Raw genomic sequence first — 24,980 nt, 5'->3', positions numbered from 1 at the left:
TTGAACATAGATGTGTAGCTTATCTACCCGATATCCAAGTCCTATGATTGTGTCACTTGCACTGAATATTTCTTTCTTGACCTGGAAAGAAAAACAATCTTTTTGATGTAAAATAAATTTCTTACAATTGCTTTATGTAATCAAAGAAGGGATGCGATTTTAAATTTCAGTATAAGGACAACTTTAAAATCGTTTAACCCACCGAATCATGGACTTCATCAATTTCTGAGATAACTGGGCGCTCACATTTCGGAACATTACTCATGCCATATACCGCAAGCATTTCCTTCAGCAAATTTGCAACTGTTTCTTCGTCTAAATTTTGGCTAAATGTTTCAGACGATGCACACACCTGTGATGATTCATTCCATATACTGTCATTTTTGGCATCTTGAGATGCATCCATTCCTATAATCAAAATAAGCAAAACGCTCAGTCGCCCGGTAATGTAATTTGGTCCTCTAGGGCTAGCAAAGGTTGTTGACCTTTGTTAGGACTATTCATCTGCGCATGCTGTAAATTTTAGCTTAAATTTTGAACTTACTAGAAATTGCGATTTAGTGATATTTCGAGTTATTTAAACACAGCAATCTGTAACTAATACGTTGTCACAATAACTGGTCATTATGGTACTCATTAAGATCATCAAAAATGATATTGTACGATGTAAAAGGTTTAAATTTTATCAAATTTAAATCAGTGTACGTACAGTACAGTAAATTTAAAGATATAAGCAACATATTAGGTTTTGTTAAGCTCAATTAGATTCCTAATCGTTTTAAAAATAGCTGTTTATTTTGTTCCATCATTGACCTACCTATTCCAGAATCATTACAACCCACTTCATTCCCAATCGTTATAGGATCGCTTATGTTTGCATTTCTCTTGAAAGTAACATTTTCCTGATTGAAACACTTTTTTTGGCATTTCAGGTCCGATGGAGAAGATCGATTTTCATTTGAATTTTCCAATCTCATGTCCTTCAAAACTTGATCAAGATACTCACACATTTCTTTCATTGGTTTCAATGCTATCCGTTCTAGCCAATTACAAATATTTCGCGCAGCTTTTTCTGTTGTTGTGAACAAACTCGTAGTGCTATCTTCGGACTGCATTTCCGTCCCCATTCCTTCGATTTCTGCGTCATCTTTCTTGACAACAACATTTAATTTTGTTTTATACGGAAATAAAGCCTTGATTTCTTTCATCCAGCTGTCGGTAATTAGTATCTGTATATGTCTTTTAGGGTTTGCATTTTTATGCCAAAAACTATCGACAGTGCCGTTGTTTTCAATTTTCTCCTGTTTAAGTATAATATCTTTTATCCCTAACGGGGTTTCTCTATCTTCCCCTATTCCGAGATATATATCTATTTCTTTTGTTTGGCATATATCTTTAGTATTGACTGTGAGCTTATTCTGTTCTCGTATATGTTTATATCTTTCAAACAATTTAGAAGTCTTCGTTATAGCGTAGTTGTACCGCGGATAACATCCTGGTGACACGGTATACCATTGATATCGCATGTTAAAAAGAGTCGCATACACCTTATATGTCATTTAAATGATATCGCGTGTATATATACGAGGTAGGTTGTATATCAAGTAGACATACCCACAGGGGGCGGTAGTTGGATGTGGGTTGGTAGATTTCATAGACGTTTTGTCGAATCAAAGGATTTTAAACAACATTAAAATAACTTATTTTGCGATAAACATGTCTTATTTATTTATTTATTTTGTTGGGTTTAACGTCGCACCGACACAACCTTAGGTCATATGGCGACTTTCCAGCTTTAATGGTGGAGGAAGACCCCAGGTGCCCCTCCGTGCACTATGCCATCACGAGCGGGCACCTGGGTAGAACCACCGACCTTCCGTAAGCCAGCTGGATGGCTTCCTCACGTGAAGAATTCTACGCCCCAAATGAGGTTTCGAACCCACATCGATGAGGGGCAAATGGTTTGAAGTCAACGACTCTAACCACTCGGCCACGGAGGCCCCGATAAACATGTCTGGAAGTGTACAGCAAATATCTAGAAATATAAGATATATAAGATTCAATATAACTCATTGTATACACATTTTTACAATAACGTTATCAACAAATTTCATGTTTGTTTTATCTAAATTGATAGGTAATATATCATTTTTCACATATAAAACAGGTTGTTTTTCTACCGAGGTTTCATTGATAAGTTTAATTTAAAAGGTGAGAATAGAGAATATAGTTATTCTTCAACATGTAGTATATATTCATAAATAAACGGATAATAAAGGTATAAATCGCTCAGTTGACCTGACCATTATTCAGATGTGCGTGAAATTAGCCAGAGCAGGCATAGTAGCCAGAGTTCAGCCAGAGTTTAGCTAGAGTAGCAAGAGTTCAGCCAGAGAAGTCAGAACTCTGGTTACTCTGGCTGGCCGTAGTGACCAGAGTTCTGGCTACTCTGGCTACTCTAAGTAGCCACTTGAAAATATTAAAAAAGTCTTTGCTCTTGAGGCTGTCTTTCACTCTGTTCCCCTGCTCAGATCGCTCTACTGGTTGGGAAACAGTTTCGAGACAGGACCAGTTTTCGAACACATGTTATATCCGCTTTTTTGTTGTTATTCATGAAATTGCTTCATCTAGATAATCTAGATGTTTGTACTTCATGTCTAAAACAAAACCACTATATAACAAAGCTGTTTACAAAACAACTTTTCAGTTTTAACGGGACATGAAGATAGCATTGCGCATGCGCAGTAGTTCACACTTGCCGATGTATCAAGCGGGGAAGAAATAATTAAACTACATAATGATTGTTTGCTGATAACATGTATTACTTTTAATTTCACGGTAATAGTTACATAATATGCAGGGCTGTAGATTTTTGCGCTAATTTTGTTCTTTTGGAATTATCAAGAATTCGAGTTTTTTAATAGTCAACCTCGGTTTGATTTCGTAGCTTCTATTTAACGTCGGTTTGTGTTTCATGTGCAACTTTGAGGAGATTAATGATCAAGAAATGTGTAGATATAGTTTAATTTCTTATTTCGATATCAAATTGACAGCAAAACACCGTCAAAATATTTGTCCGGCTACTGGTTTACCTCACGGGGAAAATAAGGTCTTTTAGTAACCCATTCGATGCCCTATGGAATCCATATTTTACGTTACAACGCAATGCTGATTACAACATCGAATGCGGAAGGAGCTGAAGTTTGTGCAGTGCGGGCTTCATTTATGTCAAATTTTTAGGGAATAATGGAGCCGATATATGAAAATGTGTCCGGAAACTGGTTCCCAATCAGTACATAATAGTATGCATAGATAGAGGAAGAATTTCGCTTTCTCCTTTTAATATGAAAAGGGGTGTCATATAAAATTGGTATAATAAAAATAGGTTTTGAGAAGATCATGCATAACAAGGTCTGTCCAAAGATGCTACCAACAATGTTTGAGAGAGATCCAAGCATTTCGCGACAATTTTTCTTTAGTGATATTGAACCTTTGGAACAATCTTGAGAAAGACATACCCCCAAGTTTGATGAACATTTATAAATCTATTCATGAAGAGTTTTTCATGTTCATCTCTAGCGGCTCTAAGTGCTGTCACACGAAAGCTTTTACACTAGATTGAGAACGTTTTGCCCTCCAATTTTTGCAAAGATCCATTTTAAAATGTAGAAAAGTATCGTTTACAGTTGTTTACTATTTATCTCCAACTAGCCTTGACAGAAACAGTTTCAGCAAACTTCAAATAATACAAATAGGGGAGCGGTGTTTTTATGGTTAAGGTGCCGTCCACTCAATTTAGGTTAGTGGGTTCGAACCCCACGGGGTCGCGGCCACGCCTTCTCATATGATTAAATTATAAACTAAATGATACTACACTCCATCTTTGAAGAAGTTCGTGGAGAATAAGCTATGTTACGGATTGTTTTATTTGTTTTAATTTATTTTCATTTCACATTCAAGTGACCTTTAAGCAGATGTTGCTAGTATATGTATCTAATAATCTTTTGGAATGAGTTTGCAGTATGACAAATTATAGATACTCAGCAAAATAGTCCACATTTATGTCACAGGGAGAGAGAAATGTGCAGTCAGTCCGGGACTCGAACGCGGGACCCATCGCTTATAGGGCGAGTGCTACTGAGCTCACTGGTTGCCTAACACATATTTCCCCTTATGTGACTAAGTCTGTACCGGTGCATACTTTCTTTGTCAGTCTTACGACGCTTGTATATTATATACCTCCGGAAATCGAGGCCGAGTTTCCAGTTTGTGGGAGTGTATGTCACAGGGTGAGAAATATGTGCAACCAGACCGGGACTCGAACCCGGGGTCTCGTAATACCATTCCGATGCTCTACCGACTGAGCTACCAAGCCGACTACACACTTCTCTCTTTTAGTTTAATCATATTTTATTGTGATTATCACACAGGACATTATGGTAAATGTACATCAAGACAATAATATACAGATACATATGTAAATATATATACAACAGCAAACTATCAATACATCAATACATATATAATACTACTGTACGTTAAGAAATAATCGGTAACTTTGCAAAGGTGCGATAATACAAAAGGTTTGGACCACAAATTTCGCCAACATTAGAAATCGGTCCGTCACTGGCTGTTAAATTAATGTTAGATTGAACTAAATGGTGGATTTTTGTTTGGACTAGAATGGAAAAAAATATATGGAAAAAACACAGTCAAGCGTAAGTTCAGTCAGTGCACCCTCATCGCATCCGCTGCCGAATCCCCACACGCAGCCCAACCCAGAGTTTTCAAATCAGATATAAAGTCAAACGATCAGGAGGCAGTGCTAGAGAAACGATTTGTATTTTGGGGGGCAATGCCCCCAGATTTAACAAACCGTCTTTCAATTTTCTTGTCGAGGTTATGACCAACCTGAAAACACACAGAAAACAAGTTCCAAAGTATTTACCAAACATAACTTTAATATTGCATTTTGCAATTATATTTTTGATCAAGATATGATAAAATAGATCTACACATTTTATATTACAACAGTATCTGAAAAAAAAAACTAAACTGCATAATAAATATTAATTATAATAGATCTACTTAAGCATAATAAACACGCTTAATTTGATCACGTGATCGATTCTGAAACCGACACTTGTTTTGATCATGTGACCTATTCTGAAATCCAATGACTAGTTTCTTATTAATTGACTAAAATTTCTTTTAGGTGGCTTAATTCCGTCCACCAGAACGTCCGTCTAATTGTTTCAATAAGTGTACAAAAGAAAGGATAATGCAATAGCTTGTACTTATTTGATGAAACTTTCTATATGTTATAAAAAAACATCAGGTGAAAATGCATGCATTTTGCATTTGCCAGTTATGCGAATGTAAGAAATCATATCCTGAAATGTCTTAGAAAGTTTATGGTAGGTTATTGTAAATAGCTATAATGATAGGAGGAACATCATTCAATATTTGCAATATTTTGTGCCTTGTCATGAGAAAACTTTAATAAAACAGCTCTTGCAATAAATTGAAAAGCATTAGAGGCAGATCAATTAAGGAACCTCTGTTGTTTTTTTTATACAAAACAATAGTCCGCAGAATATTAATTGTTTAATCCGTCAGTAATTAGGCGCAGAATAAAGTCACTTTACTTCTGACACCATGTTATAATGTTGGTGGATATAAAGGAGACACAACTGTTTTCTAAGCTTTAATCTATAGGAATGAATATTCTATGTACAACAAACAGACAAGTAAGAGAGTGGTCAGTGGGCGGTGCTTATCAGTAGATCTGATAGCTGTGATTCGCCAGTGGACTAGCCTGTAATGTAACAAACATGTTTTACATATCCGTATCCAGGGCCCAGAAATAAACAACACTATCAAAAGCACATCCTGAAGGTTTTTAAGCGACTTTTTTATCTCTCGTTATTACAAACATAAAATACCAATAATTGTTCGTATCATTTCACAATTTGGTGGACTCGATCACAATTTATTTCAAGAATAATAAATTTACATTCGAGTTATATTGAGTACGGACACAGTTGGAGTACGGATGAGTACGAACGTAGTGTCAAGCTTCCAAGCTGTTTATATAAATTCTTCGAGAAATTAGATAAAAACATACCGACTGATACTTACCAAAATCATAAATATGATTCCTAAAAATAAAGGATCGCACAGGAAAACACGCGATTCTTTAACATTCACGGTTGTCTACAAAATCTGAATTGACGCCGAGTTCTAAAAGGGGAGAAAACAACGTAAGAAACGAGTACGAACGAACATTCTTGGGGCAGCGCATTTGGCGTTAGTTACTGCTATGGTTTAGATTGAATCTTTAGTGCTTCAAGAAGAGGTTTTTTTGTAAGAAACAAGACGCAGACACCAGATGTCAATCTGCGCAGAAATACATATACGTCCCTGGGAAAGCATTTCAAAAATAAAAATCGGGTATTAACAGCACGTGAATTGCCTTGTTTGCACATGATTTTTCTCCCGTTAATACATGGGCGGATCCAGTGAAAAAAGTAGTTTTTATGCAAGAATGTTCAATTTTTTTGAGATAAAAAGAGTGCGTGCGGACATGCATGAGTATGCATTGAGCGGAATATGGAAATGGCATATAAGTAACATACTGTTCTGAACTGTATATTTGCTTTTCAGTGATGTCGTACCATACATACGTTACTGATTGATATTTAAAGGCGGTATTCACCAGAGAACTAAAATCATTTTGGTGTAAACCACCGAATCGTATGGAGTCCTTTTTCTATGCCATGTAAAATTAACCATCATATGTCGCATTGTCGCGTCAAATTCTCATGTTGTAAAATATTTTAGGTTGATGCAAGACTTCCAGTTCTGAAACTTCAGCAATCGATCTAGACTATCATAACTCTCCCGTTTAAAAGAAAAATTATCCCGTGCGTTCTACATCTCCAACACACGATATCTTAAGTCTATGGCAAGACCTCTTATCTCGAGAGCATGACATTTTACCTCCAGCGCAAGACATTTTACTTCGATCGTATGGCATCCTATGTCTTATCTCGAGGGGACAACATCTTATTTCGAGTGTGCAACATCTATCTCGACAGTATGACATTATATTTTGAGCACAAGACATGTTATTTCAATCGCACGACATCCCATCATGAGAGCACGACATTTTCTCTCCAGCACTCGACATGTTAATTCGAGCACACGACATCTCTTCTCGATCACTTGACATTGTGTGTCGACTGAAAAATGTATGATATATGCAATATAGAAAGGCTTGCCACCGAGGGATCGCACTCTATTATGTTGAAAGACAACCAATGGCAAACTGATGCACATTTAAGAAATGCAAACTTCACCGATCTTGTAAATGTCTGTGCCTGTGCACAGTTGAGACTTAAATCTGTTCATGAAGAATTCCTGTGTACTATTGAAGATGTGGAAATCGAATGATTTCCTGTCAAGTGAACATGGGTCCAATTTCTGTGTTGGAATTTTAGTAAAGGTCATAAGGCGACTATCCAGCTGAAGATCCTAAGTGGTCCTCATTGCACTTTTTCAAATACCATGCGGACACCTTGATATTTTGTTTTGGTTTCTTCTTGACTTTGTCTTCTAGTATCACATTATTATCCTCTCTGTCAAAAATACCCCCCTCAGTCCTCCACACTCACCCCACCCATCAATCACCTCCTTCCTTAAATTACTTGTTTACTATATTTTAGATTTCTGTATTATTATCATTATTATTATTAATATTATTATTATTATTATAAATCATTCCCTTCCCCATCTCTACCCAACCCCTATCCAACGCCTCAAATACACGACATTACCACCCCGTATCATTTTAGTGAACTTTAAAATTTTCCTGTAAAAAAAAACTGTCCCTATTTCAAAATAATAAGATATTTTTCTTGCGTGACCCTCTATAAAAGCAGGTTCAAGGAAACTATAAAGGTAAGGTGATCATGGTCCTCTTCTTGCAATATGTACACGCAATTAGTATATAGATAATTATACATGTTAAGACTGCTGCTTTTAAAAAGTATACATGTAATATAGCTACACCATATTATTTTACTATTGAAGATCCAAGCCTATTACATAATGGATTATAAATCCATGTCTTAGTTTTCAAAAGTTGGTGTCTACATTAAACGTGATATTTGGCAATAACCTAAGACTACAAAATCAAAGCTTGTATGTATTCTATTATCATGTCGTGGGATTGAAGATACAGCATGGGAGCTAAAATTTACGGACTGACGGACTGACATTGCCTCTATGAGATTTAAACAATTTTTGATATTCTAACTTAAGTGAAGTATTGGAATATTAGAGTGAAATATATTTGATATTCGTACAGAAAAAAAACAGCAACCTTATTTCACACGGAAGTACACTTCGCACTTTCAAACACGACTATAGCATTTAGTGATTACTAGGTGAAAGGTATTTCGATCTTACATGGAAGCAAACAAATATCCTCGGTTCATTTACAGTTTCCAATAATTATAATATGTGGTTCATTTTGTGAATGTATTCTGCTATGTTGAATTGCCGTGACACAACAACACGGCATATACAGAACGACAAACACACAGTGTGTTCTGTCATGTTTTCATGTCGATGGTGTAACCCACAACAATATCATAGAAGGCAGAATATTATTATTATATCCAAAGAAACGAGATCTCGAAAAAAATCTGTGAAGTTACCAACCTTTATCCTTGATTTGTCGTTTTTAGGCTGATCACTACCAAATAGAATGTAAGCCTCCGCTAGTCTTGTCACATGTAGTCCAAATATAAATAGCACTAATCTTTTTTCCTTTTCAGTGTCTTTTCACAACAACAACGTGCTTACTTTTAACCTACCGCGTTTCAGTATCAATTGTGTCGTGATATATTTAAAATAAGATACACCGAAATATGACCTATCAGTTATCACACTGCTAGCAAACAATAAAATCAGATAGTTCTGAATGAAGTCAGCTGCCAGAAGAACCTTGATACGGTCGTCAGAAGGAGAAAAAAACAACATTTTCATTATGGCGGCATATTTAACCGGTTCGATTCGGTTTCATACAAACAGTTATTAACAAGTTTCAAAATTTCGAAATCGTCCCAGCCCTAATCCATTGCGTATAAATGTTTACTCAGTTCATTTATTAAAAAAGGAAATACAGAACTACTCCTTGCCACTGAAAATCAATAAGCATTTATCCCAACAATGGTGAGACAATTTATGTAGCAAGATTTTGCACTTGCCAATTTAAATGTGCCAGCATCAGAAACTTTAAATACACTGCGAAAAAAGGGTCAATATACGGGAGTGTACGGTCCCGTATATTTCGAAAATACGGGAGTATACGGGATGTATATTACAAATATACGGACCTAATATACGATCCCGTATTCGGAACATCTAGTATACGGGAAGTCCGTATATTTGTCATGCATATACGGGATCCCGTATACGCCGAATATACATAAATGTATATTTCCCGTATATATGCAATATACAAACTTTTAAAAAAAATCCGTAGAAATAGTGTTTATTCGTGTCCTGCTTTAACATAAGTTCATTTTCATGTATTCGAAGGGTCTTTAGACTTTTTTCCCGTATACTTTCCGTATTTTAGAATATACGGAACACGTATACGAGCCTGTATATTCCGAATATACGTAGTATACGGATCCCGTATTTTTGTCATATACGGACTGTGATGGCATCTAATATACGGGGCATATACAGACTTGTATTTTCTAATATACGGGCTTCGGATTTTTCCGTATACGCATGATATACTAAGTATACGGATCCCGTACTTTTGTCATATACGGGGCATATACGAAACCGTACTTTTTGATATACGGGCTACGGACTAGTCCCGTATATGCATGGTATACGCAATATACGGGCCCCGTACTTGTGTCATATACGGGGAATATACGAAACTGTATTTTTTACTATACGGGCTACGGACTAGTCCCGTATATGCATGGTATATATACGCAATATACGGATCCCGTACTTGTGTCATATACGGAATGTATACATCTGATATACGGGGATATACGAACCTGTAGTTTTTGATATACGGGCCAGGTTTTTCCCCGTTTATGCGAGATATGCAGAGTATACAGATTCCATATTTGTGTCACATTTAGACTGAATTTGGTTTTCGTATTCGGGGAATTCACGGACCAGTATTTCTAAAAGATACATTTACCAGAATTTTCCCGTATATGCACTATGTGTAGTATACATATCCCGTATTTTTCTTTTATGTGAACTGATTTCGTATATGGGCACACACTGAAAGATGACAAAATGAATGTCAGTCATACCTACAGCAGAATACGGTATGTTAGAAAAAAAGCAAGACAAAGACAGGGTATGAGAAAAATTCACATTGTTATTAACTGGAGACATGTCAGATTAAATTAGCATTTTATTCAACTTACATACTTTTTAAATCAGTTTTTCAAACGATTATGAATCATTTTCATTTCTTGTCCAAATGAAATAAGCAGAATTAAAATGTGAGCAATAAATAACATCAAGCATTTCTTAATAATGTTCATTTCTGATTTGAAAAAAAAACTAGCAATTCGCACATTTAATTATGCGCCGTTGACTCAACAAATCAGTTGAGTATCACTCCTTTTACTACTGTCTGTACATGTTTTCGTTATTCCCATGAATGTTGATTACCGCTATAGGCTTTTCGATTTGCCGTCTGCTAAGAAGAGCAGTACACCCCTTCTAATGTCCAAAGATGTATTCAAAACGAGCGCTTTAAAAAGACGCATGTTGGTTCTGTGCTGGAAAACGATATGTAAGTAGGTTACAAATGATGAACCCCATGGAAATATTCAGTTTCCTGATCTCAATAAGTATAAGCTTTTATCTGTTGTTACGAATGTCACTGAGAACGAATGGCTCATCCGGGCTGTCTGTCTGCGTCTGTTGATCAAACTAGTAGAAACTTCACACATAAGCATGTTCTCTATCGTGAAAATAAGTAGTCGTCCCGTTTTCTGATTCCAGTAAACAACCCTTGTGTCAACCTGGAATAAAAAATATTAAAAGTTATAAAAATGGACTCTTGCAATTCATAGATACTGATAATTATATCTATTAAATGATGTGAAAATTATGACGAATAAAATGACATGTGGGCAGGGATGACGACATCATTTAAGTGTCAGAACGCACCATACTCATTTCGTCGCGAAAAGAAATTAGATATCATTAAATGTGCCTGTTGATATTTAATACAAGTTATCTACAATGTTTTATTTGCATTTTATGATTATATTACGTTAACATCTATCTCCCAAATTATATTTAATATAAAATGCATGGTGTTCATAGTGCCGTCACACGTTGTCCGGCCAATCCTCACCTCATTTTGATGGATTGTCTTCGAACTGACATACAGTAATAACATAAGTACGGGAGAGACTTTTTTCAAGAGAGATTTTACCTGTCACAAAACTTCAAATTTTTAAAGCACATAAAGTGCGGTAATGGGATCTAAATAACACTTCCCGTTTTATTCCTACCAAAATGTCAAAACTACAGCCACGGTATAATTTAAACCAACGCTAGCGTTAACGTAAACTATGCTTAATTAGTGTTCCTTAACCTGTCTGCCATTACGCAATCCTCCGTGTTAGAACTTATTCAAAATGCACAATAAATCTTTTGCACAGTTTTGATAAAATATATCAGAGTGACATAACAGTCGCATTGTTAAGCTTTTTTAAATTTAATTTTTCAAACATCTCTTTAAACTTTGTGACTGAACAAGTTCTGAACGATATATTTGCCTCTAAACGTTTTAATATTTGGTTAAACAATCTGAAAAGTTTCCAGAATTTCCAATCTCGCGGTCAGTATAATATTCTTAGACAAGTAAAATATTCATCATAAACGTCTCATCTCTTTATGTTCAAATAAATATAATGCATCTCGGTTTTTAATTCAGCAATCCTGTATTAAAGTATGAAAATAGAAAACTTACTGTAAATCTAGATTTAAAATTATCCAAATCTCATAGATTAACCTAACTAAAATATAATAAATAATATCAGAGTATCAATATAATTTACATTATTTCATATTAGAGTTGCCGAATATTCGATAATAATAAAAATGTAACAGTGTATACTGTCTAATCTGTGGTAAAATGAAAGAAATGGTACTAGTTTGATTGAATGTTTGAAGATCGAATTTACAGACATACTCGATTTCATTCCTAACAAATGACCACTTTGTTTTCAGAATGATTGGTTTTGCACGAGCGCATGTCTATTCGTGCACGCGAACAGGCCTGGCTAGAGTAAAAGAAAAACGGTAGACATGCAAAGATAGACCTTCCCGCGAGATGTTTATTGTTCTCACAGTTTTTTTTTTTTTTTTTTTTTTTTTTTTTTTTTTTTTTTTTTTTCGAAATATATAGACCCTAGGCAAACCGGCTTTAATATTCCTTAATCAATATTCCTAAATGCACAGGATATACTTGACGATAAAATTCTACTTGCGTTATTTTTTTAAATTTATTTTAGCCCCAAGATTGCATATAGTTACATTAAAAATAAAATAATTTAATTGTGTCAAATGTTTAATCCCCCTTTAAATTTCATTGTGTATTACACTATTGCCTGGGGATAAGAAATATCCGGTCAGTGTTGTTTCAAGCTGGGTCATAAAAATATGTTAACCCACTTTCTAGGTACTTTTTATGGTTTTATGCTTTTTGCATTGTAATATACATAACACTTTCCTTCTTCTGTCCAAAGAGCTATAAAAATATATTTTATACTTCTTTGTTCTGTCTTTATATCGTCTTTTTTCTTTCTCTCGGGGATTCATGTCATAAATCTTATGACAGACGGAGGAATCAGTACAAACTATTACCCAGTCTTGGACATGTTAATAGAGTTGCATATAGGAGAGATCGCCGTGACGTCACGCGTTAACATCTGTTTATCTGGTGGTTGGCAAAACAAATGATTTTAACACCGTTTGCGTATTGAATCAGAATTTTTAATTTTTAATAACTTTTTTGCTCATGTATGGATTTTCAAAATTCAAAAAGATTTGAAATACTAACAATCTTCATATTTTTGTATCCAAATATCTTTTTTCAATGAATAACCGTTTTAAATGACATATAATTTTAAAAGCGGCGTAGTGATTTTCACAACCTTTAGAAAAACAGTGTAAGTTAAGCGTTCATAATTAATCCATTTTATTTCGAAATAACAATTAAAAGTAATCAATAAATTGCTTGTTTTATAACCTTTCCATTGATCAAAAAATTATTTATGTGATTTGTGTTTTAAGAAAGTTTAGACCGTTAGAAAAACATCACTGTTTACAAAAAAACATGGACGGTCGGCTTCTGCCCACCCGATCACTGTCTTATCAGTTCTAAAAATAGAATTTGTATACAAACACGATCTCTCCTATAGGAGAGATCGTGTTTGTATACAAATCCGTTGTATATTCTATTTTTAGAACTGATAAGACAAAGACCGGGTGGGCTGCCGCCGAGCGTCCATGTTTTTTTGTAAACATTGATGTTTTTCTAACGGCTTAAACTTCTTAAATCATAAATGATATCAATAATTTTTTTGTCAATGGAAAGGATGTAAAACAAGCAATTTATTGATAACTTTTAATTTTTATTTCGAAATAAATTCGATTAATTATGAACGCATAACTTACAGTGTTTTTTCTAAAAGTTTGGAGCATCGCTTCGCCGCTATTGAAATCATATGTCATTTAAAACGGTTATTAATTTTCAAAATTTATATTAATATAAAAATATGAAAATCGTAAGCATTTCAAAACTTTTTGAATTTTTAAAATCCATAAATGAACGAAAAAAGTTATTAGAAATTAAAAATTCCGATCCCATACACAAACGATGTGAAAATATTTGTTTTGCCCACTGTCAGATAAACAGGTGTTGATGCGTGACGTCAGGGCGATCTCTCCTATACTGAGTGAATATCGAATAGTAAAGATCCTGGCCCAAATTTCACGAAAACACTTAAGGTATCATTATTTTTACTGGGGTAGGGGAAGCGCAATGGTAAATGATCGAATTCTTAAATGGTGACCTCACCCCCCCCCCCCCCATCCCCCCACCCCCTCTCCATTTTTCTCCTTTTTTTATTTTTGGAATCGATAGTGAATGAAATCATGTACGCTTTTTCAAAATTGTTAAAAAAACAATCGGGCAGTTTCAATAAATACAGGCGTCTTTACGCAAAATTTTGGGTGAAACTCGACGTTAGTGTTTTGCGTTCAAAATGACGTCTAATTAAACTTGACAAATTATATATCATCGGAGAGATAATTTTAGCACAACCAATTTTTGCCGTATTTTTGTTGTATATAGAAACGCTACTTAGAAAACCTGTTAAGTACATTATTTTGTGCCCTGCTGAAAAAAAGACGTTTGTGGTCATATTTGAAGATTTTACAGCTGCAAAATGGAGCAAAACAGAAAACTGAAAAAATACCAGTCAATCGGAAATATCGTCAACTTTAGTTTGTGAAAATGTCATAATGATCCGTTGAAAATCGATTTAAAATAACAGACTAAGCTGAGCAATTACTTATTGTTTGTACATGTATGGTCCTGAAAGTAAATGTTTGTTTTAGATGTAAAATATGTAACGCTTTTTAAATATGTTAGATACCATATTCATATTACTAAATATTACTTTTATTTTACAATAAATAAAGTATTATATACATATTCGACTTGTTCCGCATTTCACTTTAATATTAATTTAAACTTCATTCAAGTACATCGTTTAGTAAACCGTTCGCCTGTAAATGCATAAGATAAAAAAAATATAATGACCAAAGCTATTAGTTATCAATTCACCCCTACCCCACCCCCGTGTTACTACAACAACAACACTTAGTACGGAAATCGACATATTGGATTATTTGTTCTTAGGTAAACTCTCCCGCTCTATCGGTTTTAAAGATGTTCCTAAAAAGTTGGTAATGCAAAAGATCTGTAGTATGTATGTATTTTTAGGTCACTATAAAATTCTTAAAACTTTCAGATTAATAATCAAATTCTACATATTATGAATTTTTATTATTACCAACCTTGTTTTGATATAATACTTTGAAAAAATAATACGCATCACAACCGCTTACATAGACTTACAAATCTCGTTTAACCCCAATGGTATTCATCAAATGATTTTTGCACGATATTTTTTTATTTCAAACACTTGCAACATGAACTTTTGGTGACTGACATCCTTGTAGACTATTGGGCGAAAGAATGAATGAAATAATAGTTAAATAATGAGTTGTGAAAAAAATGAATGACTGAATGAATGAATGAATGAATGAATTATTCAAGGCTATTCTGAATTTCTTTTTTTATATTAAGATTACAAAATTAAACTGACCTTTTTGACGCTTCTCAGTTTGTTAAAGCAATAAAAAGCAACCCGTGTTTCCGATCAATTGAAATATAATTCATGGTCTGGTTTGTCACAAAAAAATCAGTTTATTAAAAATTAAAACATATTAAATCAAATAAATACTTACTCGTGACTTCCTTTCCCTCTGAAATATGCAATATACAGATTATCGCATGCGGTCACTTGAGCCAGATGTTATCGCCTATGACGTACCGTTTGGGTCAAAAGTCTGAAATCGCTCGAGCGATACCATAATACACGGTAAGCGTGTAAATTTACACGCTTACCGTGTAAATTTACACGCTTACCGTGTATTTCAATCGGTAGATCTATAAAAGTACACGCTCAACGTGTATTTTTACGCGTTTACCGGGTAAAATATACGCTTAGGTACAAATTTATACGCTTAGCGCGTATCGCTCGCTTGAGTTGCACTTTTAAATAAATTAGCCAATCAAATACAGGTTACAAAGGAAGATATTTATAAAGTTATGATTGAATTTATTACTTTTAAGGAACATACATATATTTTCATTATTTATGAATTGTTTTGCCACTGTAAAGATGATTTCAGTCAAGTAATTTATTCTTCAGTATATATGCTTTGATTAAAGACATGTATATTCTTATTATATCTTACTGAAAAGCCTACTTTATACTTATTTTCGTCAGAAAAGAACAAGCATTTCCAGTCTATTCCCACATCATATACATATATAACTTGTACTTTTACATTTTAAAATGTCATTTGTTATCATATATCTACTTTTTCTACAACTTCAAATTAATATATATTATATATATAATAATTAGTATTTATTTTCCTACGACTTGAATGACATGTACATAATTGGGGAGGGGTGGGGGGAATCGAGCGGCTCCATGTCACTGAAGTTGCTGTTTTAAGTGATCTACCGGAAATCATTACGTAACTGTTATGCAAAAATGACATGATAAACATATGTCACCTATGGTTATCAAGATCCTTTCGAGGTTCCTAATTAGAGCGGATCATAAAAATTTACTGAAACATATAAGATGGCTTTGATATGATACAATTTAATGCCTTCGGTCATCAATGCCACTATATATGAACGAACACGGATTATATATCACGTGGCGGAGCTGTCTTGTGAACGAAAATAAAAAATTCACAGGATATCTAGTATTCTAAATCTGTAAGAATATATTTGGAAATTTACTGGACATTTATTTTTAAAACGATGAAAGTGTAATAACAAAAAATGTAAATTCGTTAGATATGAATCAAGGACTTTATAACTACTTACTGATGGGAAACGCCTAATATCTGGCACAACTGATACGTATATTAGACCTTCCTGCTAATATAAATCTATAATTTATTGCGGCAGGTTGTAAGTTCTGCGAGGTCGAGCAAGGAAATAAAACAAATACTTTGGTTTAAATAATTGATGTTTAAATGTTCCATATATAGTTATTTTCCATTTAGGTAAAACAAATTTTAGCCATTTCGGTTATGAAATAATATTCTCCATGTCATTGTATTTATTATCCATTTTAGTAATAAGTTTGTTAGTTACATGTACTTGTGGCCCGATCCATTTGTTTATTTTTTTGGCTGTACATGTACAGTTTTTTATGTTTGTTAGAATGAATGTAAACAGTAATAAGCAATAAAATATGATTTAACTCGAAAATAAATTAAACGCATAATATATATTTCCTAGGCTTCGCGTGGCCGGTCGCCGGCTACCAAGAAATAAATATTATCCATTTCGTGAATGAAGTTATTCTCTATTTCGTTGTAGTTATGAATAATTATTCATTTCAGTAATAACTTTGTTAGTTACAGGTACGCATGATAAATATTACAGGATGTTCGCGCGGCCGGTCGTCGGCTAACCAGAAATAAATATTATCCATTTCGTCAATGAAATTATTCTCCATTTCGTTTGTAGTTATAAATTTTTATCAATTTCATTTATAAGTTTGTTAGTAACAGGTACGCTTTATAATAAATTACCGGGACTTCGCGTAGCCAGTCGTTGGCCACAGAAATAAATATTATCCATTTCGCCAATGAAATAATTCTCCATTTCGCTGTAGTTATAATTATTATCCATTTCAGTGTAAATTTGTTAGTTACAGGTACGCATCATATACATTTACTGGGACTTCGCGCAGCCGGTCGTTGGTACCCGGAAATAAATATTTATCCATTTCTTCAATGAATATTATTCTCCATTTGGTTGTAGTTATGAATTACCCATTTAATAATATACACTCGTTTAAGAAACAACTGCTGTCTGCATTTTTTTTCATATGGATCCAGAAGACGATCATACTACTGGTCCGCGGTGAATGCAGTCATTTTTTGCAGTTCTAAACTAAATTTTGATTGGTCTATCCGCTCGAATTCTAAATTAAGAATCGGGTCAACGAAAATACACGTCAAGCGTGTAAATTTACACGGTAAGCGTGTAAATTTACGCGCTTAGCGTGTAATTTATACGCTAACCGTGTAAAAAAAAACACGCTTAACGTATAAATTTACACGGTGAGCGTGTAAATTTACACGCTTACCGTGTATTATGGTACCGCTCGAGCGATTTCAGACTTTTGACCCAAATGGTACGTCATAATCGCCTCGGGACATGAACGCGCGAAGCGTGTTCTCAACTGATTGGACAGAAGAAATCATACCTAATATCTATGCATTAAAGATCCCACTTAATTTGCGCTAATTTGTGTTAACTGGATTCATCGAGTTTCTGATATTGTCAGTTTGCAGGTAGAAAAATGTTAGAAATTGTCAGGCTGGATTACCAGGCTTAGGGTACATGGGCTATCTATCTGATTTAGTTAATATGCATACAATTATTATCAATTAATTGCAGTAAAACTATTCGGCAGAAATTATATGTACAGTTTATTTCCGTGGAGATGGGTAAATCAGTGTAAATGCTAATATCATTTGATTTAATGAAAGACACTCATTAATCTTTGCCAATATTTTTCGAGCGTTTTCGTTAATTTTTAGCAATATTGGTATTTTTTACAGTTAATCAGTGTTACGCCATCCACGTTACCACGGTTATCATTTCTTTAAACTAAAGTAATGTGGTGTTATCGCTACCTGTTTTATCTTTATGAATTTTAATATTTTCTCTTAAAGTATTTATTTTCTAGTACGCTTGTGACAGGTAATGTGTCTTTTTGTCTAGAATATTTTAAATAATCGACTTTTTTACAACGGGTGAATATGATAATTTTTAATAAATGCACCATAAATATCACGATGCGTTTGACAAATAAGTGGAAAGTTTGCAAATAAAATTTAGGGGAAAAGGTATGGCCAAAACTCGAACCCACTACCCTGATATTGGCAGCTAAACCCTTTGCCGCTCAGCTACCTGCACATGCGACAGTATAACATCAACTAAGAATTATATATGTAATATTTGTATCGCTATTTATGTTTGGACATTGAAAATGAATTTACGGAAATATATGAAATGTTCACATGTGCTAGGTCAATACTAAAGGACACTACATCCACGAGAAATAAAATAGTCTTGGAACAGTGTATACTACGGTCGAATAGAGGGGACATAGGAAACATTTTATTGATCGTGTTAGCACCACATTCGCACATGTTAGATACTGTGTTGATTAACACGTGCGCACGTAATAACTATCTTAGCTAACAAGTTCGCATGTGATAGCTATCACGTTCGCAGTTGTTAGCTGACACGTGCGAACGTGAAAAATTACCAACGAAACTTATCGAGATATCAGCCTTTTCTTTTCAAAAACAAGAAACACTTACTTCGTAAATTACAGCTAACTATAAATAACACTTCCTTATGAAAGACATCCATTTAGAAAAATTGCAGATCTTTCACGCTTTTTCATTGATCAGCTAACACGTGGGCACGTGTTAGTTATCACATGCGCACATGGTAGTATAACGTGCGAACGTGACAGCTGTCACTTGCGCACGTGATAGTTATCACCCGCGCACCTGTGAATTACCACATACGCACGTGGTAGCTAACACGTGCGCACAGAAAAAATAAAATATTTCCTATGTCCTCGCTATGCCACCGTACTATACATAGAACATCTGCAGAATTACTTCGAAACAAAAGTCAACGGATATGAAAATATTTTCGCTTAATAATTTATAATTAAGTAACAGCTGAAAGTGAACATTGAACAAAAAGGTATAAAATACATATTTTATAGCTCATTGAATATTATGAAACTGAATGACTTCGGTTAATTATGTGCTTTCTTTATTACTAAAATGCTATGTTATCTACATGTTGGTTTAAAGGTCCGACCTACCCGGAGTGGGTCTCCGTGGCCGAGTGGTTTAGATCGATGGCTTCAAACCAGTTGCCCATCACCGATGCGGGTTCAAGCCTCACTCAGAGTGTTGAATTCTCCATGTGAAGAAAACATTAAGCAGGTGCTCGCTCGTGATGAAATAATGCACGCTAGGGCACCTGGGGTATTCCTCCACCAAGAAAACTGGAAAGTCGCTGAAGGACCTATAAGTGTGTCAGCGCAACGTTAAAAAACACACACAAAAAACCGACCTACTCAGTCGGTAGCAGACGATACTGTATTAAATCGAACAAAGGCGTTTGTTCGAATCTTTGGACGCAGACACATTATATCGATTATTTTGCGTCTGTAAAAATGTTCATAAGTAAAGTATCAATACATGTCTCGTATACATTTTCGGTACAAAATATAAATGGATTAGTTCCTCTTTTTTCTATAAGTATTTGCATTGTATGCACAAGCGTTGGAAATGTGCAGAAAAAAGATTTAATTTATGCTTGCATTTGCTTTTTACAATGGCGATGATCCACGGATGTATTTATCACTACAAATAAATAGGGATGAATTGATTAATCTTTTTCTTTTCTCAATCGGCTATTTAGATTAACTGTTAAAATAAAACGGGAATGCGCTAGATGAAGTGATGGATTCATTCATGTTTGATTTTATACCTGTTTTGGTCCGTGAATGCTTTTTTTCAGTTCATGTCATATTAGTATTAAACATTTCTTTCTTTCAATATTGGCATTCATTCTACATACACGTACAAGTTCGAAAACATGCAAAACGTTTGACCTTTGAAATGGCCGGGAATTTAATTTTCTCTACACATATTGATTGCATCCCGTATTTTTGAAATATATAAATTATTTAAATCCCGTATTTCCGCATATACGGGAAATTATACGGAGTTGTATACCAAGCATATACGGACATATACGTCCCGTATTTTCGAAATATACAAATTATTTAATCCGTATTTCTGCATATACGGGAAATTACGGAGTTGTTTACGAAGAATATACGGGAAATTTAATCCCTGTATTTTCAAATTATACAAACTATGCATTATCCCGTATTATCCAGAATATAGGGAGATATACGGAGTTGTATACAAAGAATATACGGGAAATATAAGTCCCGTATTTTCAAAATATACAATTATTTATAAATACCGTATTTCTGGCATTATACGGGAATAATACGGAGTTGTATACAAGCATATACGGGACATATACGTCCCGTATTTTCGAAATATACAAATTATTTAAATCCCGTATTTCCGGAATATACGGGAAATATACGGAGTTGTATACGAAGAATATACGGGAAATTTAATCCCTGTATTTTCGAAATATACAAACTATACACATCCCGTATATCCAGAATATACGGGAAATATACGGGGTTGTATATGAAACATATACGGGAAATATACGTCCCGTATTCTCGTAATATACAGACTTATGTATTCCCGTACACCAGACATGTACGGTGTACGGGAATCATTTTTGTAAAGCGCGTATAAATATGGGCTGAATTTGCCAAATACCGGCGTGGCAAAAAGAAACCGGCGGCTACTTGTAATGGGTTGCATACACACAAAAGACATTTCACTCTGTTTTGCAATATCATTGAATAAAAAGTACTACATGCTATATTTCTGATGTATAATTTTAACTTAAACAAGCAAATTCGATGAATTGGTATCCCCCACCGAAAGGGCTTGAGGTGAGGAATGGCAAAAAATATTTCTGGCAAAAAGTTTAGGATGTTACTAAAAAGCAAATAATTTCATTAGTCAAAATCATTTTAACAGAAAATGAATGTTTTTTGTGGGGCAGCGGAGAGGGGGGCAGTGGTGGTGACCGGGTGAGGGTACAAAATTTCTTCTATTGATTATAAATATTGATGGAAAATTAAAAATGAAAAAAAAACTGGGTGGGGAATGGTGACGCATGATCTAGGTGGTGGGCAAGATCGAGTAAAGAGTGAGGTGGTGGAATGGTACGATTCTGCATGCTAATAAATATTCATGAAAAGTTTGAAAAACAAAATAATAAAAAGGATTTGTTTTGGGGGGTGAGAGGCAGGCTTGTTGCAGTACCAGTAGTACTGCTACTGCAGTACTACTGAAGCCATTTTAGCAACTACTGGTACTGCTACTGAATTACTTGGTCAAAATTTGGCGACTACTGTTACTGATACTGCATTACTGTCTCAAAAAAGTGGTACTGGTACTGCAGTACTCAACCAGTACTTTGTTTTTTTGTTGTTTTTTTTTCTTTGTTGTTTTGATTTTCAAAAAATTGTACTATTTTTATGAAATGGTGCCTTTATAACTTAGCATCTAATACATGCTGCCTTTAATATAATTTAGATGTTATGCCTTTAAGCAATCATATTTATTGACATGACTGAAGCATATATCACAGAACAGCAATTATGGGATAAACCTGTTTTGCTGTTGAATGTATAATAGCAATATAATAGCAATCCTGCACTGATTTGAGCTGTCATCAATAACAATGAAATGGTCAGTTCGCTTAGTTTTCAGTATAAATAGTAAAGTATTAAGAGTAAAGTAACTTATTTTTTGTATGAAACAGTCATTGCTGGTCTCTCTGGATATGTGGATGTTTTTTTTTCTGAATTTGAGAATGAGCTGGAACAAATTTTTCAAACTACCGGAAAACACAGAGGGCACGTTCAAAGCAAAATGCTTGCATTGCCCTTCTGAAATATCTGGATCATTGAAGGTGTCTTCTAACTTCATCAAGCATTTGAAAGTAAGTAGTAGATTTTACATATTGAATGATTTGAAATATTTAATATTAGCACTGGCAATAAAAAATATCAATGAAATGTCATAACTTTATGTTAACATCCCTTAGACATTGTCTGACACTGTGACAAAACAATACAATACACAATAGAAAAAGGTGTTAATAAGAACAATGGATGCATATCATTTGAGTTGTATTTACAGATATCTATTATGCACATAAGTGTGGTAATTAACTGTATTGTTATCTTTGCATAAGAATGCTGCCACCCAAAACAAACAAACACACAAGCCTTTGTCTTCAATGAAGTTTGTCAATCATGTTTGCTTTTCAATATTACAGTGCAAGCACAGGGAGGAGTATATGATGACATGTACCAACAAAGCTGGCAAGATATTTCGGCCAGATAGGTGCCGGATGAATGACGAGACATTTCATAACCTTATAAAGATCAAATGCAATTCAGAAGCTAAAAATGCATAAAAAGTTAACAAGTGTGTTGAAACTTTAAACACGAATAACTATACATAAAGTGCTGTGTTCAAGGTTAAACAAATCCATAAATGATATTCTCGCACTAATGTAATATGCACTAGATTTAAGTTAGAAATAAAATAGCTGAGAAAATGTAATGTTTTATGATGAGTCAGTTTATTGCAAGTACCCATAACAATTGACCTCAAGAAAGTACTGGTACTGGTACTGCATTACTCGTAAAATAAAAGTACTGGTACTGCAGTACTCAGACAAAATTTAGTACTGGTACTGGTACTGCATAAATGTGCAAGTACTGGTACTGGTACTTCAGTACTATATCTCTAGTACTGCAACAAGCCTGGTGAGAGGGGGAGGGTGTATGACCAAGGCAAGGTGGTGACCAGGTCTGGGTTTGTATGTTTATACTAAATGTTCGTGGAGAGAATGGAAGAAGTTTAATGAAATTCTACCAATGGGTTGGTTAGTTATTTACAAATCTGTAGATTTTTAAACAATTAAAGGGCAATGACTCTAAGGAAAATTGACCAATTGAAAAAAAAATGACTTGCATCATCGAAGTATGTCGGTTCATATTTATTTCAAGTTTCCTGAAATTCTACCAGCTTGTTACTGAGAAATGGCTGCAGATGTAGATTTTTCATTAAATTAAGGGCAATAACTCTAAGGAAAATTGACCAATCCGATAAAAAATTTGACGGGCATCATCACAGTATGCAGATGCATGTTTATGTCAAGTTTTATGAAATTCTACCTGATAGTTACTGAGAAATGGCTGCGGACGGACATTTTTCATTAAATCAAGGGCAATAACTCTAAGGGAAATTGACCAATCCAAAAAAACTTGACGGGCATCATCGCAGTATGTTGGTTCATGTTTATTTCAAGTTTCATGAAATTCTACATGCTAGTTACTGAGAAATGGCTGCGGATGGACGCACGCACGGACGCACGGACTGACGGACGGACAACGCCATTTCAATACCCCCTCCCGATTTCATCGGCGGGGGATAAAAAGCAACACTAAGATCATGTTCTGAGCAAATAAAGACCAATTTCGTCAGAAAGTTTATAACTTTCTAGGTAAAATAAATGCCACTTGTAATTATTACATCCAAAGTATAACTGGGCCTTGAAACTATTTCTTACTATAACTCCAATGTGAACTGCTAACTGTAAAGATTAATTTGTTTAACTTTCATAATAGGTTCGTATCTTTTACTTGAATTTCAAGTGTGTTAAATTTCCTTTAGCATTTCATTCAAAATACATCTTTAGTAATACAACAGTTGTATCTTTTTCTTGATTCCTCATGCAATGAAACCCACTGGCCTAATGTGCACCTCAATGTCAAAAGCTGACCGTGAAGAAGGGTGCTGGTAATTTGATAGGGCTATTAAAAGCCAGTCTAATGATGTTATCTGTAACTCTCTGGCATTCCATGTTATTATAATTTCACGCCAATCATTAATCCTCTGACCAGAAATTCTGGGAGAAATTAAAATCTTGGACATTTTAGTAGGAGGTAGGAGTGATTGATAAGTATTTTACACATTAGAAAACATAGCCTAGATTTTTTCAGTGTCAGTTCAAGTAAATCCTGTTCCTTTAAACTTTCACATATTGGAATATTTTGACTTTCTTTATAAACTTTCATAAAGTGTTACAAAATTTGCCTGTCATTGTCAGGACATAGAGTGCAAACAGAAGTATTGAAGAAATTGAAACACATTGTTTAGCTTTATCTTTTACATTTTATGAAACCTGGCAATGAAAGGTTTTTGTTTGTCATGTACAACTGCTATTGAACAAAACTAGATTTTTTATCTTTACCTTTTGAACAAAATATAGAAGTGTATTGAACACAAAATTAATATATTTT

General features: G+C 34.4%; 1 protein-coding gene across 1 annotated transcript; it reads right to left on the bottom strand.

Annotated features, from left to right (window-relative positions):
• Positions 1 to 6: 6 nt before the first annotated feature.
• Positions 7 to 1,535, bottom strand: LOC128553662 (uncharacterized; the record flags this gene model as incomplete). The annotated part of the gene is made up of 3 exons (XM_053534836.1): positions 818 to 1,535; positions 203 to 408; positions 7 to 81 (listed from the first exon to the last, which is right to left on the bottom strand). Coding segments are annotated over exons 1-3 (990 nt in total), but the record flags the coding sequence as incomplete, so codon positions are not given.
• Positions 1,536 to 24,980: the final 23,445 nt, after the last annotated feature.

The sequence above is a fragment of the Mercenaria mercenaria genome, unplaced genomic scaffold, assembly GCF_021730395.1.
Source record: "Mercenaria mercenaria strain notata unplaced genomic scaffold, MADL_Memer_1 contig_4155, whole genome shotgun sequence".
Taxonomy (NCBI): Eukaryota; Metazoa; Mollusca; class Bivalvia; order Venerida; family Veneridae; genus Mercenaria; species Mercenaria mercenaria.
Note: the sequence above shows the minus strand (reverse complement) of the source record. Positions and strands in the feature narration are given on the sequence as shown.